Source organism: Rhinolophus ferrumequinum, chromosome 8 (assembly GCF_004115265.2).
Source record: "Rhinolophus ferrumequinum isolate MPI-CBG mRhiFer1 chromosome 8, mRhiFer1_v1.p, whole genome shotgun sequence".
Lineage (NCBI taxonomy): Eukaryota > Metazoa > Chordata > Mammalia > Chiroptera > Rhinolophidae > Rhinolophus > Rhinolophus ferrumequinum.
The window spans coordinates 91,018,957-91,035,997 of NC_046291.1; the positions used below are offsets into that span (position 1 = coordinate 91,018,957).

Sequence of the window (17,041 nt, forward strand, 5' to 3'; positions counted from 1 at the left end):
AAAAATGGAAAAATATGAGTAAAATGTTCTTTTAAGGGAAAACATTATAAAGTGTAGAAAATTAGAATGTTTCCCCTTCTTCCCCAGACCCACAGTTCAGGGATAACCACAGATGAGTACATAAATGTTTGTGCATTGTCTAGTTCTTTTCCTACTGCTTTCCTTCTCCCCAAATTTTAGCAGTTACTCTTTGTTAGTTCTTTAAGATTCGTAATCCAAAGTTCCAGGAGGACAGAGACCACTGGTGTCTTGTAGTGGTATATGATGTCATGTTCTGTGCATATTAGATTCTTAAAGATGCCAGCTAATTGTTAAGGATTGACAAATCCTGTTATTTATTCATTATAAGGTGAAAAGGTATTTCTCTGTGGAAGTCTAGAAAGAGGTTTTCAAAGGCTAAGCATTATAAAGTATGAGTAAATCAAAGACATTTAATTGGAAATACACCACCAACCACAAATATGTAATTTGTGTGTATAGACAGATAAGTCGTTAGTCTAAGCTAGATTTATTTTTGGGAATGGTTTGGGTATTATGAATTCCTGGTTGTTTAAGAAAGAATCTTTCTAATACTAGCAATATTTATTAATAAAATTGGTTTTGAAGAAAGATTCAGCAGGAAATAAAGTTATTACCTAAATATAACTGGGTGAAATTTACGTTTGCAGCTGAACTTGGTGACTATGATCTTGCTGAACACAGTCCTGAGATTGTATCTGAGTTCAGGTTCCTGCCCATTCAGACTGAAGAGATGGAGCTGGCTATTTTTGAGAAATGGAAGGAATACAGGTACTTGACATTTGATCACACTTTCTTTAACATCACCATAATAGTGATTTCATATTTGTTTTCTTCTATTTCTATACTTGGTATAGAATTCATTTTACATATATTATTGTTTTTAAAATTGTTATTTTTTATTTCAGAGGTCAGACACCAGCACAAGCTGAAACCAATTATTTGAATAAAGCCAAATGGCTAGAAATGTATGGGGTTGATATGCATGTGGTCAAGGTAAGCACTGTGTTGTGATACTTTTTAAAAACCGTATTCCTTCAAGATTCAAGGTGACTATGGAATTTTTCAATATGAGAGAGGCCGTGGAGGTTGCATGGGCTGGCGGTGAGTACTGTAGATGTGTGAGTGTCACATAAAGGTTGATTATAAGAAAGAAGAGAAACAACCAAAATCTCCAAAAAAGGTATGTATGTTCTTTTAAGCTGTTTCTTTTTTTTGTAGTTTTTTTTAAACCACTTTTTATCCTTTCACGTCATATTCGTATAATTTTATATCATGTAAGCTGAGTAAGCTCTATAAAAAATTAAAATAATTTAGGAAGCGAAGTTGAAAATTTGTAACTTAAGACGACTTTGGTAAGCTGCTGTATTATAACTTGCATAGTGACTTAAGTTACTTTCAGTTTAAGTAGCTAAATTTTCCCACAAAGACAGTTTTTTGTGTGTGTTTTAATTTGTGATTTAAGTGTTGAGTAGAATATGGGAAGAATATGGAAAGAACTTTCTTTGTAGTGGGAGTATAACTATTTTCAGTAAAGACATACCTCAACACTTTCTGCAAATTAAATGTATACATGAATAACCCTGAGAATGTTATTTTGAATATTGTAATTGTTAAAAAAAACCTTGCATATTAATATTACCTGTATATAATTAATATAATTCAATGTAAAAATAAAATTAAACAGTTGCTTGAAAATGTGAAACCTGTTTTATGCAAATAAAGCTAACACATTTTCCTTTCCTTAAATTAGGCTAGAGACGGAAATGACTATAGCTTGGGACTAACCCCAACAGGAGTCCTTGTTTTTGAAGGAGAGACCAAAATTGGCTTATTTTTTTGGTAAGCAGAGTTAATGTCAAAGATATCTATTGTTTTGGTTTTTTTTAATGTGTAGATAGAAAATTTCATATAACTTCATTTACATGAAGTTAGTACATAAAATAGAATTTGGAAATCAAATTCCACTCCTCACAGGCAATTTTTAAAACTTCTATCCATATTTTCCATTAGTTTCAAGTTATTTCAAAATACATGTTTTAATATAAATATCACGTTTCTATATGTATTAAATGTTCACGTGGGCACTTAATTCCCGTCATATAATTATGTTACTGTTTTTAGTATTTCTTGTTCCACAATCTTGACTTCCTACTCCTTATTGTGTAAAAGGAAGATATTAATTCTTTTACCCCTCCTTTTAAGCTATGCTTCTCTTTCTGTGTCCCAACTTCTATCATCCAAACTTTTACATTGTATTTGTGTTTTACTTTTACATCAAGGATAGACATCTTAGATTTCGTGACCGTAATTAAGTTCTTCAGGTTTTGTCTGGTTGGTCCTGAAAGCTAGAAATCAGGAAATACTGTTTACATTATTGTCTGTGTCAGAAGTGGGGTACAGACTTTAGTAGTGTACTGGTATTATATATGTGGGCTGAGGATGACACCTGTATGTTGGCCCCTATGTTGTTTACTTCTTCCACAGCGTGCCAGGGCTGTTAGCTCAAATTCTTACACTTGTTTTACACATAGCCCAATGAGTGTGTTTTTAACTATTTAGAACCTGTCTGGTTTGCATATGCCACTGCAAACTGCTAGCCATACATAAGACAAATCTTGTCGCTATGAAGGACTGCAAACCACTACTACCCTTCAGAGCTCGCTAATGCAGAGACCCTTCCTTCCCTTGCTACTGAATGCCATCGCCTAGACACATAAGCCCCCTCTCTCATTCCCTCTCTCCTGGCACTTCGCTTGCCTGCACTCTTCCCCTTCTAGGTAGTGGTCCTGTGCCAGCTGTCTCTGGATGTTCTGCTGTGAAGGACTTCTCTCATGCAGCCCTGTTCAAACCCTCTCAGAGCTCATTGTCCAGTGCTGCTATCTCTTTTCTGGGTCTATATTTGTATATACACGAGTATACACACACGTATATACGCAAGTAACTGCCTTAGAAAAGAGTGTAGGAGGTAAATTATTTGAATCCTTGGATGCCTTAAAATGGTATAATCTTCTCTTAAGCTTTCTTGAAAATTGAGCTGAGAATTGAATTTTAGGTTGAAAACTATTTTGCCTTAAAATGTTGAAGATAGTATTTCATTTGTTTTCGCATCCAGATGTCCCTGCTAGGAGAGGCTGGAGAGAAACACCTTTGTCATTTGTCTCTTGATGGGTGAGGGAGCTGGGGTATTTAGTTACCCAGTCCTTGAGTGTTAATTCTCTGACACTTCCAGCTTGCCCTGTGGGCAGATGGAATATGCCTCATGGCCAGAAAATGCTCTAGGTGGAGAGAGAAAGAAAGCGTCTTTTATACCACTTCATAAGCTTGTTGTGAGAATCAGTTGAATTAAGGCATGTAAAACATTTAGAAGAGTACCTGACACTTAGTAGGCATCATGTAAGTATTTGTTACACTTAAATAAGTGCTCCGTCTTCCCCCTCCTCCACCTAAGGTATTACACTTCTTTACTTACTATTTTCATACAGATCTTGTAAACAAGTTATGTTTTATGGTTATATTTTATGTAAGTTATATTTAAAAATCAGTGACAATTGCATTGTTTTGACATTTACAGTTCATAGAAGTACAGAATTCAAATGTGCAAGGTGGTTTAGGATTTTAGTACAGGTGGAAAATAGAATTGGAAAGTGGGCCACAAAGTGAGGTTTCAAAAAAATTTCTTTAATTATGTATTTCCTCAAACTGAAATTGCTGTAGAAAATAGAGTTGAAGGCCCTAATCAATAATCTGTTTTCCTTTATACATTTCAAAAGGCTTTATAGTCTTTCCTGTATCCATTTCCTGTGCTGCTGCTTCGACACTAGGCGTGGAGAATCTCATACCATAGTTGGGGGCCTATGAAACAAACGTATATATGGATTTCTTCGTTGTTTTTTTTTTTGCTTAACATTTGTAATTCCTGGTGAATGTGCAGCATCAATTTTGGTAGTGGTATTGCTTTTGAAATGCTATTTTTTTTCCTGTTATTTTAACTATTTTTCTTAGATCGGAGGCTTTTTTGATGGACAGTGCAGGTCATGTTTGCCCTCTTACCAGTTTTCAGTTCAGAATTTACATGATTAATATGCTTTAAGTAACAGCAAATTCTTTTTTTAATTTAGAGGACATTTATTTGAAATCTGGCATTATTCTCATATTGTTACAGGCCCAAGATAACCAGGTTGGATTTTAAGAAGAATAAATTAACGCTGGTGGTAGTAGAAGATGATGATCAGGTAGGAACTGCGTTGCATTACTTATGTAGCAGTGACTGTGTTAGGTGGCAGCTTATTCCGAAAGAGGGGAATGGCCCTTGTTTTATAGAGCCACAGAGCTTAGTATAATCAATAATTTAACTAATTTCCCACTTCAGGTCACACCATCCTCAACATACGATTTTTCTGCCCTTAAGATTAAAGACAATATTAAAGACTATTCCTGTGTCTTCATTGATAATGTATCTTATTTGTATAAAAATTACATTTAAGTGTCTTTAACTCTTTAATACCCGATCAAAAAGATTAATCAGAAAGATATAATATTGTTTAATAAAGCCTTCTGAACTAAGGATTACCTTTTTTTTCAGTTAAATCGAGTTCCTGATTGATACACATGAAAGCATGGGTGCATCTCAAATGCATTACGCTAAGTGAAAGAGGCCCGACTCAAAAGATTGACTGAGTCCCTTTATATGACAGTCTGGGAAAGGGAAACCTATGGGAATGGAGAATAAATCACTGCTTGTTTGGGACTAGGTGGAGTGAGGTAGCTCGAATACAAAGGAAGAGCGCACGGAATTTTGGGGGGATGAGAGAACTCTTCTGTATCCGGATTTTGGTGATGGTTGCTATACTCTATGCATTTGTCAAAACTCACAGAATTGTGAGTAAAAATAAATTTAGTGTGTGCAAAGAAATAAATTTTTAAAATATAGATAGAAATAGATAAAAGCAAATTGGGCAAAATGTTACGAATATTTTTCTATATAAGCATATATGTGATTAAATGATACTTGTATATAAATCTAAAGGCACTCCTTTAAGTGTAAAAATATAATTCTATGATAATAAAACATGGTCATAATTTAATTGGTAATACTTAAAATTGGGCCATAAAATGATTGTGCATCTTACAAGATAATTGATGGCATTTTAGATTTGATCTAATACAGTATTAGCTTCTTGGTATCTTTTTCAAGGTATTTTATACATATATACAAGCAAATGTGTGTATCAGTTTCTTTTTATGGTGAAGAAGTTAGCATGCTTACATACTGTTCTCTACTTATCCTTTTTTAACTACATTATAACTTGGGATCTTTGGGATCTTTTTTGTTTCAGTACATCTTTTTTGTTTCAGTACATAAAGTGCTCTTTGTTTTAATAAAAAAACCTAAAACTACATAGTATTCTAGTGTGTGGATGTACCATGATTTACTTAATCAATTCTCAATTAGTTGACATTTATTCACTTTATAGACATTAATTTGTACATTGGCAAGTATCTATAGGGTAATTTCCTGGAGGTGGACTTGCTTTTTCAAATGGTTATGTGCGTTTGTCTTGGATATAGAGAAATGCTATCAAGTTGTACTGTTTATCCGTGTACAAACCTGTTTCCTCACAGGGTGTTTATCTGAAAGGTGAAAAATGGAATTCATTATAGGTTTAATTTTTATTTGTTATTGTGAGTGATATTGAATATCTTTTCATACATTTGAGTTATTTGTATTTCCTTTTCTCCAAACTGTCTATTCATATCCTTTGCCCATTTTTTCTTTTGGGTTGTTGGACATTTTTTCTTACAGGTTTTGCCCTTTACTGTAGAAATTGTAAATATTTTGTCTAATAGTTGTTGGTCTTTTAACACTGCTTATTGTGATTTTTGCCATGTATTTTTAAAAATGTACATAGGTGAATTTGTTGATCATTTATGGCTTACGGGTTTTGTATCACAGAAAGGTTTTCCCTACTTTGAGTTTATACATTCTTCCGTTTTTTTCCTGTGTGTAGTTTTTGTTGGTAAATTTCATTGAGGTATAACACATAAGAACAGTTAAGTTTAAAAATAAATGTATAGCTTGTTGAATTTTCACATACACATGTATAACCATCACCCAGATGAAGAAATAGAATACTACCAGAATAATAGAATCTTCTTTGTGCGCCCCCTCACCAGGTACAGTGCCCCAAGGGTAACCACTCTCCTGACTTAACATCACACATTAGTTTTTGCTTGTATTTTGAACTTCGGAAACCTAACTAAATGTTCACTTTGTCTCTGCCTTCTTTATTTCAGCTTTGTATTTGTGAGCTGTAGCCCTATTGCGCCAAATAGTTGTAGTTGGCTTATTCTTATTGTTACATAGTATTCCATTTTATAAGTAGACTATACTTATTTATCCATCCTACTGTTGACAGATAATTGGAATTGTTTTTAGTTTTTCGCTATTAAGAAGGGTGCTTCTCTGAACACTAGGCTATGCATATGTTTGGCTTTTGCGCATAGTGCCAGGCTTTTCCAAAGTGTTTATATAACTTGACACTCCCACCTACAGTGTATGAATTTCATTTGTTCTTTTTTATTTTTTTGCTAATGTTTGGTATTCTCTTTGTCATTTTAGCCATTCTGGTAGTAGAAGCATTTTTAATTTGCATTCTCCCGATGACTACATGTGTAGCATTTATACGTGTATTGAATATTTGGATATTCTCTTTTCTGAAGTGCCTATTCAAGTCTTTTGTTCATTTTTCTATTGGGTCATGTGCTTTTTTCCTCACTGAAGAAGTTCTCTATATATTATGGGTATTAGTTCCTTGTCAGATATGTGTTGCAAGTATGTTCTCCCTGGTTTGCCTTTTGTCTTCCTTAATAGTATCTTTTGGATAAATTAGAGGTTTCAATTATAATGTAATACAGTTTACAAATTTTTCTTTCGTAGTCAGTAACTTGTGTGTCTTAAAATTGAACAATATTTGCCCATACTAAGGTCATGAAGAAACTACGTATAGAGTTTATAAAATGTTTTTAAATGACAAAATAGTTTAAATTGTAAAAATTTAAATATGCTGAAAAGTACAAAGAAACTATAAAGTTAATATCCATTTCACCCATTTAGATTTCACATTTTGGTATTGTTGCTTCAGAATTATCTTTTAGAAATAGATACATAACCGTATATTTGATACAGCTAAAGTATCACCTCCCCCCACAGCTTGCCCCTTCCTTGCCCATAGCTCGCCACCAATATATATACATATATATGTATATGTGTGTGTGTGTGTGTGTGTGTGTATGTATTTGGTTTTTTTTTGCAGCTTGTTTAATTTAAACAAGTGTAGCCACATAGATCTACTTCATTCATTTTAAACTATATATAATATTCTATAATATGAGTAGTGCATTCATTCATTCATCTTTTATTCATTTATTTTTCTGTGTAGCTTGTTTTTAAAATTAAAGTTTACTGGGGTGACAATTGTTAGTAAAGTTACATAGATTTCAGGTGTACAATTCTGTATTACATCGTCTATAAATCATATTGTGTGTTCACCACCCAGAGTCAGTTCTCCTTCCATCACCATATATTTGATCCCCCTTACCTTCATCTCCCACCCCCCAACCCCCTTACCCTCTGGTAACCACTAAATTACGTTCCCCAGATTAATTTTCAAACCCCGTAGCCATCTTGTGGTTACTGATTGTTTTCTAATCCCCTCACCTTCCCCCTTACCCCCATTCCCCCCGCCCATCTAGCAACCCTCAGTTTTTCCTCTTTGTCTCCAAAACTGTTTCTGATTAGTTCATTCACTTATTCTTTTCTCTAGATTCCGCATATAAGTGAGATCATATGGTACTTTTCTTTCTCTGTCTGACTTATTTCACTTAACATAATGTTCTCTAGGTCCATCCATGTTGTTGCAAATGGTAAGATTTCTTTCTTCTTTATGGCTGCGTAATACTCCATTGTATAAATGTACCACATTTTCTTAATCCAGTCATCTACCGATGGGCATTTCGGTTGTTTCCATGTCTTAGCTATTGTGTATAGTGCTGCAATAAACATAGGAGTGCATAAAGATTTTTGAATTGGAGTTTTGGATTTCTCCGGATAGATACCTAGGAGTGGAATTACTGGATCATAGGGTAGTTCCATTTTCAGATTTTTGAGATACCTCCATACTGTTTTCCATAGTGGCTGCACCAATCTGCAATCCCACCAACAGTGCACAGCGTTCCCTTTTCTCCACATCCGCGCCAGCACTTGTTGTTTGTTGATTTATTGATGATAGCCATTTTGACCGGGGTGAGGTGGTATCTCATTGTGGTTTTTATTTGCATATCTCTGATGGTTAGTGAGGTTGAGCATTTCTTCATATGTCTGTTTGCCATCTGTATGTCCTTTTTAGAAAAATGTCTCTTCAGTTCCTCTGCCTATTTTTTAATTGGGTCGTTTGTTTTTTTGGAGTTGAGTTGAGTGAGTTTTTTATAGATTTGTGATATTAATCCCTTATCAGATATATCATTGGCAAATATCTTTTCCCATTCAGTAGGATCCCTTTTTGTTTTATTGATGGTTTCCTTTGCTGTGAAAAAACTTTTTAGTTTGATATAATCCCACATGTTTATTTTTTCTCTTACTTCCCTCGTGCGAGGGGATATATCAGTAAAAATCTTACTCCAGGTAATGTATGTGAAGTTTCTTCCTATATTTTCTTCTAGGTATTTTATGGTTTCAGATCTTACATTTAAGTCTTTAAGCCATTTTGAATTTATTTTTGTATATGGTGTAAGGAGGTGGTCCAGCTTCATTTTTTTGCATGTGTCTGTCCAGGTTTCCCAGCACCATTTATTGAATAGACTGTCTTTACCCCATCGTACATTCTTGCTTCCATTGTTGTAGATTAAATGGCCATATAGGCATGTATTTATTTCTGGACTCTCTATTCTGTTCCATTGATCTATGTGTCTGTTTTTATGCCAGTACGATGCTGTTTTGATTACTGTAGCCTTGTAGTATAATTTGAAGTCAGGTATTGTTATACCTCCCACTTTGTTCTTATTTTTCAAGATTGCTGAGGCTATACGGGGTCTTTTATGGTCCCATATAAATTTTAGGATTATATGTTCTATTTCTGTGAAAAACGTCGTAGGTAGTTTGATAGGAATTGCGTTGAATATGTATATTACCTTAGGCAGTATGGATATTTTAACTATATTAATTCTTCCTATCCATGAACATGATATGTGTTTCCATCTATTTATATCTTCTTTCATTCCTTTCTTCAGTGTCTTATAATTTTCTGAGTACAGATCTTTTACTTCTTTGGTTAAATTTATTCCCAGGTATTTTATAGTCTTTGGAGCAATTGTAAATGGGATTGTTTTTTTAATTTCTCTTTCTGATGTTTTATTATTGGTATATACAAATGCAACTGATTTCTGAATATTAATTTTGTATCCTGCTACTTTACTAAATTCATCTATCAGCTCTAATAGCTTCTTGGTGGAGTCTTTAGGGTTCTCTCTATATAGTATCATATCATCTGCATATAATGATAATTTTACTTCCTCCTTACCAATTTGGATGCCTTTTATTTCTTTTTCTTGTCTGATTGCTGTGGCTAGAACTTCCAGCACTATGTTGAATAGAAGCGGAGATAGTGGGCAACCTTGCCTTGTTCCTGATCTTAGGGGGAATGGTTTTAGCTTTTCCCCATTGAGTATGATGTTAGCTGTGGGTTTGTCATATATGGCCTTTATTATGTTGAGATATGATCCCTCTATTCCCACTTTCTTAAGGGTTTTTATCAAAAATGGCTGTTGGATTTTATCAAATGCTTTTTCTGCATCTATTGATATGATCATGTGATTTTTATTTTTCATTTTGTTAATGTGGTGTATCACATTAATTGATTTGCAGATGTTGAACCACCCTTGCATACCAGGGATGAATCCCACTTGATCATGGTGTATGATCTTTTTAATGTATTGCTGAATTCTGTTCGCTAATATTTTGTTGAGGATTTTTGCATCTGTGTTCATTAGAGATATCGGCCTGTAGTTTTCTTTTTTTGTGGTGTCTTTGTCTGATTTTGGGATCAGGGTGATAGTGGCTTCGTAAAAAGTGTTTGGGAGTCTTCCCTCCTTCTGGACTTTTTGGAAGAGCTTGAGGAAAATAGGTGATAATTCTTTTTTGAACGTTTTGTAAAATTCACCTGTAAAGCCATCTGGTGCAGGGCTTTTGTTTGTTGGGAGATCGTTGATTACTGATTCAGTTTCCCTGGTGGTAATCAGTCTATTCAGGTTTTCTGTTTCTTCTTGAGTTAGCCTTGGAAGGTTTTACGCCTCTAGAAAATTGTCCATTTCTTCCAGATTGTCAAATTTGTTGGCATATAGTTGCTCATAGTAATTTCTTAAAACTTTTTGTATTTCTGAGGTGTCCGTTGTCACTTCTCCTCTTTCATTTCTGATCTTATTAATTTAGGTCCTCTCTCTCTTTTTTTTAATGAGTCTGGCTAAAGGTTTGTCAATTTTATCTTCTCTAAGAACCAACTCTTGGATTCATTGATCTTTTGTATTGTTTTTCTGGTTTCTATTTCATTTATTTCTGCTCTGATCTTTATTATCTCCTTCCTTGTGCTCCCTTTGGGATTATTTTGCTGTTCTTTTTCCAGATCCCTTAAGTGTGAAGATAAACTGTTGATTAGTGATGTTTCTTGTTTCTTTAGGTAGGCCTGCAAAGCTATGAATTTCCCTCTTATGACTGCTTTCACGGCATCCCATAGATTTTGGGTCGTCGTGTTTTCATTTTCGTTTGTCTCGAGATATCTTTTGATTTCTTCCTTGATCTCCTGCTTGACCCATTCATTATTTAGTAATAAGTTATTCAGCCTCCATGAATTGGTGTGTCTTCCCATTTTTTTCCTGTAGTTCATTTCTAATTTCATAGCATTGTGATCAGAGAAGACAATTGGTATGATTTCAATTTTCTTAAATTTATCAAGACTTGTTTTGTGGCCTAACATATGGTCTATCTTGGAAAATGTTCCATGTGCGCTTGAGAAAAACGTGTATTTTGCAGCATTGGGGTGAAATGTTCTGAAAATATCGATTAGATCCAAGTGGTCCAGTGTATCATTTAAGGCTGCTGTTTCCATATTGATTTTCTGTCTGGAAGACCTGTCCCTTGTTGTCAGAGGTGTGTTGAAGTCCCCTACTATGGTAGTGTTACTGTTGATCTCTGTCTTTATGTCAGTCCTGTTTTATATATTTAGGTGCTCCTATGTTGGGTGCATAGATGTTTACTAGGGTTATGTCCTCTTGTCGGATCGATCCCTTTATTATTTTATAGTGCCCATCTTTATCTTTTAATATGTTCTTCATTTTAAAGTCTTATTTTGTCAGATATAAGTATTGCAACTCCAGCTTTTTTCTCATTTCCATTTGCATGAAATATCTTACTCCAACCCTTCACTTTTAGCCTGTGTGTGTCTTTTGTTCTGAGGTGAGTCTCTTGTATACAGCATATACAAGGGTCTTGCTTTCTTATCCAGTCAGCCATCCTATGTCTCTTGATTGGAGCATTTAATCCGTTTACATTTAAAGTGATTATTGATAGGTACATAGTTATTGCCATTTTTAAATTTGTAGTTAGGTTGTTTTGATCTTTCTTCTATTTACAGAAGTCCTTTTAGTATTTCTTGCAATGCTGGCTTGGTGGTAATAAATTCCTTTAGCTTATTTTTTTCTGGAAAGCTCTTTATCTCTCCATCAACTTTAAATGATAGCCTTGCTGGATAAAGCAATCTAGGTTGTAGGCCTTTGTTTTCCATCACTTTGAGTATCTCCTGCCACTCCCTCCTGGCCTTCAATGTTTCTGTAGAAAAGTCATTTGATAGTCTTATGGGAGTTCCCTTGTATGTAACCCTCTTGTCTTTCTCTTGCTGCTTTTAGGATTCTCTCTTTGTCTTTAACCTTTGCCATTTTAACTATAATGTGTCTTGGTGTGGACCTGTTTGGGTTTATCCTGGTTGGAACTCTCTGCACTTCCTGGGCTTGTATGTTGGTTTCCTTCATCAGGTTGGGGAAGTTTTCGGACATTATTACTTCAAATATGTTCTCAATCCCTTGCTTCCTCTCTTCAGCTTCTGGTATTCCTATGATGCGCATGTTGTTGCACTTGATGTTATCCCAGAGGTCTCTTAGGCCATCCTCATTGTTTTCTTTTCTTTTTTCTTTCTGTTGTTCCATTTGGGTGATCTCTGCTACCTTGTCTTCTTTTTTTTTTTTTTTATTTATTTTTAATTTATTGGGGTGACAATTGTTAGTAAAATTACATAGATTTCAGGTGTGCAATTCTGTATCACATCATCCATAAATCACACTGTGTGTTCACCACCCAGAGTCAGCTCCCCTTCCATCACCATACATTTGATCCCCCTCACCCTCATCCCCTTCTTCTAAGTCGCTGATTCGATCCTCTGCTTCATCTAACCTGCTGGTAATTCCTTCAAGTGAGTTCTTAATTTCGGTAATTGTGTTCTTTAGTTCTAACTGGTTGTTCGTTATGATTTCTACATCCTTCTTTATGACTTCTCTAAGCTCGTTCGTTATGATTTCTACATCCTTCTTTATGTCTTCTCTAAGCTCCTTAAACATTCTTATCACCAGTGTTCTGAACTCTGTCTCTGAAAGGTTGGTTACCTCTGCTTCATTTGGTTCCAGTTGTGGAGGTTTCTTCTGTTCTTTTATTTGGGACGTGTATCTTTGTTTCCCCATTCTGGCTGACTCTCTGTGTTTCTTTGATGTATTAGGTAGATCACCTAGAGTTCTTAGTTCATGCTAGGTTATCTTATATAGTATGTGTCCTTTAGATTTGACTTGCACTACTTCGTTCTTTTCTGCGTGTGCTCCAAAGGTGACTCTTGTGTTGTGTATATTGTCCTGTTCAAGAAGATCTTTAATTGCTTTTCACTTTTGAGTAGGTTGGGTTAACTCCTAGGCGGACTCGTTGTGAGACTTGGCTCTACCCCCCGCAGGGCGTTCTGCTGCGTGACGGTTGACCACTTAAATGTGGTTTGGCCTCTATGGGCTCTAGTGCCTGCAGAGAATTCCTTCTGGGTGTGTGACTTGTAAGTCAAACCCAGTAGTACTCTGGTTTGGTCTGGAGTTGGCCTCTGGATATGTTGAATCTTGTGCCTCTTAAGCTGGGTCCTGGTAGGGCAGTTTCAGAACAAAGCAAATCACCAAGCACAACAACAACAAAGAAAAAAATCAAATACATTCACATGTAAAAACACCTGATAACCCCCACTGGACACAGGCAAAGATATCAAAGATATAAAGATAAAGCAAAACAAAACAAAACAAAGCAAAACAAAAAGCAGCGCCAGTCTTGGCTTAAGCCCACCAAGTAATGTCCAGGTTGTCCTTTGCTGTACCAAAGAGCCCCCTGCTTATTGCGCAGGCAGAGCCGGTCACCTGGTGCCCAGAGTGACTTTGGGACTGTAGATTTAAATGCGTGGGCCTGAGGGGTGTGGATGATAGTTTTTACAAAGTCAGTGCAGTTTCTGCCCCTGACTGCACATATGCACACTGAGAGTAGCCCCACCAGCCCCGTGTCCAGTACTCCTGAGTCTTAGAGCACTTCTTCAGTGTGTGTGTGTATGGGGGGGTGCGGGCGGGAGATTTCTGAGCTGCTGAAAGCCCAGAGTTGCGTCTGCTGCTTACTGCTGATCCCTGGGAGTGTCTCGGCAGTTGCCTTGCCCCGCCCTAGGCAGGCCAGAAAGGGTGGGGGCTGGGGGTGGAGGAGTCTCTTCTCTCCTAGCCCAGCCAAAATCACACTCTTCCCAGCCTCTTCCCTGGGTCAGGGCTGCCTGTCCGTCTTCCCAGAGCCTGAGCACTACTACGGCTCCTCTGTAATCTGACACTACTCCTCAGTTCAGGGGCCAGTTTAAGTCTCGGGAAGGGCAGGGGTAGGATTGGAAGGGGGTGGGGAGGGGTCCAGGTATGGAGTCTGTATTCTTTGTCCGCCCTAGGGCCCACTGGCCGCCCTCTCAGTGGGAGAAATCAGCCGTGGGACGCAGGGAAAGAGCCCACCTCCTGGTCTCTGTGCTCTCCGTTCAGCCCTGGGATCCCGTGCCTGCCCGGAACTGCGGGTGCCACCGCGGTTTTCACCGCCGCTGCCGGCCGAGACCCCGCCGCGGGCCCGCGCATTTTCACTCCGCTCCCTTCCTTCCTTCCCCTGCTCGCCCAATTAGCGCACCTTCAAGTAATCCTTCCACGAGTCTCTCAGCTGTTCTGTGTGATGAGCAAAGAGTTCTTTGATGGGTCATAGGTCCCGTTTGTAATAAGGTCCGGAGAAGAACTCAGAAAGTGCGCCCCGCTGCCGCCATTCCTATGATGTCATTCCCACTTGTCTTTATGTATAAATGTTTTCAGATATTTTGGGTAGATACCCAGGAGAGGGATTGCCGGGTCATATGGTAATTCTATTCGGAATTTTTTGAGGAACCTCCACACTGCCTTCCATAACGGCTGCACCAGTATGCATTCCCACCAACAGTGTATGCGGGTTCCTTTCTCTCCACAGCCTCTCCAACACTTGTTACTATTTGTCTTGTTGATGATAGCCATTCTGACTGGGGTGAGGTGATGCTTCATTGTGGTTTTTATTTGCATTTCTCTGATGATGAGTGATGTTGAGCATTTTTTATATGTCTATTTGCCATTTGTATGTCCTCGTTGGACAAATGTCTCTTCAGATCCTCTGCCCATTTTTCAGTTGGGTTGTTTGTTTTTCCGTTGTTGAGTTGCATGAGTTCCTTGTATATTTTGGATATTATTCCCTTATCGGAGGCACTGTTTGCAAAAATCTTCTCCCATTCAGTTGGTTGCCTCTTTATTTTGTCGATGGTTTCTTTTGCTGTGCAGAAGCTTTTGAGTTTGATACAGTCCCATTCATTTATTTTAGCTTTTACTTTCCTTGCCTTCGGAGTTAAATTCATAAAATACTCTTGGAACCCAAGATCCATAAGTTTAGTATGTATGTTTTCTTCTATGCAGTTTATTGTTTCAGGTCTTATGCTTAAGTCTTTGATCCATTTTGAATTAATTCTGGTACATGGTGACAGATAGCAGTCCAGTTTCAGTCTTTTGCACGTGGCTTTCCAATTCTCCCAGCACCATTTATTGAAGAGGCTGTCTTTTCTCCATTGTATGTTTTTTGCTTCTTTGTCAAAAATTATCTGTCCATATTTCTGTGGTTTTATTTCTGGGTTCTCAATTCTATTCCATTGGTCTGTGTGTCTGTTTTTCTGCCAATACCATGCTGTTTTGATTATTGTTGCCCTGTAGTACAAGCTAAAGTCAGGGAGTGTGATACCTCCAGCATGGTTCTTTTTTCTTAAGATTGCTTTGGCTATTTGGGGTCTTTTGTGGTTCCAAACAAATCTGATAATTTTTTGTTCTATTTCTTTAAAAAATGCCATTGGGATTTTGATGGGGATTGCATTAAATCTGTATATTGCTTTGGGTAATATGGCCATTTTAACTATGTTGATTCTTCCAATCCGTGAGCACGGAATGTCTTTCCATTTCTTTGTGTCTTCTTCAATTTCTTTTAAAAATGTCTTATAGTTTTCAGCATATAGGTCTTTCACATCCTTGGTTAAGTTTATTCCTAGGTATTTTAATCTTTTTGCTACAATTGCAAAATGAATTGGTTTTTCTTTTATTTCTTTTTCTGAGATTTCATTGTTAGTATATAGGAATGCTATAGACTTTCGTATGTTGATTTTGTAGCTGGCAACTTTCCTGTATTCGTTGATTGTTTCTAATAGCTTTTTGGTGGAGTCTTTAGGGTTTTCTATGTAGAGTGACAGTTTAACTTCTTCATTCCCAATTTGGATGCCTTTTATTTCTTTCTCTTGCCTGATTGCTCTGGCAAGGACTTCAAAAACTGTGTTGAAAAGCAGAGGTGATGGACAGCCCTGTCGTGTTCCTGAACGTAGAGCAAAGGGCTTCAGTTTTTCACTGTTAATTATGAGATTAGCTGAGGGTTTGTTATATATGGCCTTTGTTATGTTAAGGTATTTTCCTTCTGTACGTAATTTATTAAGTGTTTTAGTCATAACTGAATGTTGTGTCTTGTCAAATGCTTTTTCTGCATCAGTTGATTTAATCATAAGATTTTTGTCCTTTATTTTGTTTATGTGATGTATCACATTGATGGATTTGCATATGTTGAACCATCATTGTGTCTGTAGCTTTTAAATATTCCATTAATTACCATATTTTGCCGTGTGTCATGTGCACTTTTTTGCCCAAATTTGTGAGGGAAAAATAAGGATGCACATTATACATGGGTAGTACTAATTCCATATCTATATAAATGTTTTTAATTATTTTATTTATGCTTATGAGTTAAAGTGTAACTCTAGAAATCAATAATGATATCTGTATGCAAAATAATACCTTGGAATACGGTAATCAGTTTTGTTGAACTTAGGACGAACTTGGCAACGCTGAAGAGTTCTTGGCCTTCTATGATGTGTAACTATGGTAAATTTGTTACTGGTACATAAAATTTCTTGTGCCTTGTATCTGTTCTTGTGTTTTGTAATTATTTGTTACATAAAATTTCTTGTACCACAATATGTTAAAAAATAAATGCTAAAATTCCTTTATAATACAAAAAACAAATACCTAAATGTAAACAAATAAAACTTTCAATTAAAAAATTAAAACGAAAGATTTTTTTCCCCCTGAAAGTTTGGGTCAAAAACATGGGTGCTCATTGTACACAGGAGCACATTATGCACAGCAAAATGTGGTACTTGGTTATTTCTTTTGTTTTGGACGGTTTTTTGCTTTTTGTGGGTTTTTTGTGCCAATTTTACTAGTATAAATAAAACAGAATATCTTCGGGTATAAATTTTTATTAGAAAATCTTTTTTCCTAGAGAGACAGTATAGCTTAGTTATTACAAATGTAGGCTCTGGAGCCCAATGGCTAGGTTCAA

At 36.4% G+C, this 17,041-nt stretch overlaps 1 protein-coding gene across 3 annotated transcripts in view; it reads left to right on the forward strand.

The window, feature by feature from the left end:
• Positions 1-17,041, forward strand: part of EPB41L5 (erythrocyte membrane protein band 4.1 like 5) — a 132,249-nt gene that overhangs the window by 39,051 nt on the left and 76,157 nt on the right. For all 3 annotated transcript variants that reach the window (XM_033112243.1, XM_033112245.1, XM_033112244.1), the window contains exons 8-11: positions 669-789; positions 927-1,014; positions 1,772-1,860; positions 4,184-4,253. In XM_033112243.1, coding sequence (XP_032968134.1) covers positions 669-789; positions 927-1,014; positions 1,772-1,860; positions 4,184-4,253 — 368 coding nt within the window. The remainder of the gene's footprint in view (positions 1-668; positions 790-926; positions 1,015-1,771; positions 1,861-4,183; positions 4,254-17,041) is intronic.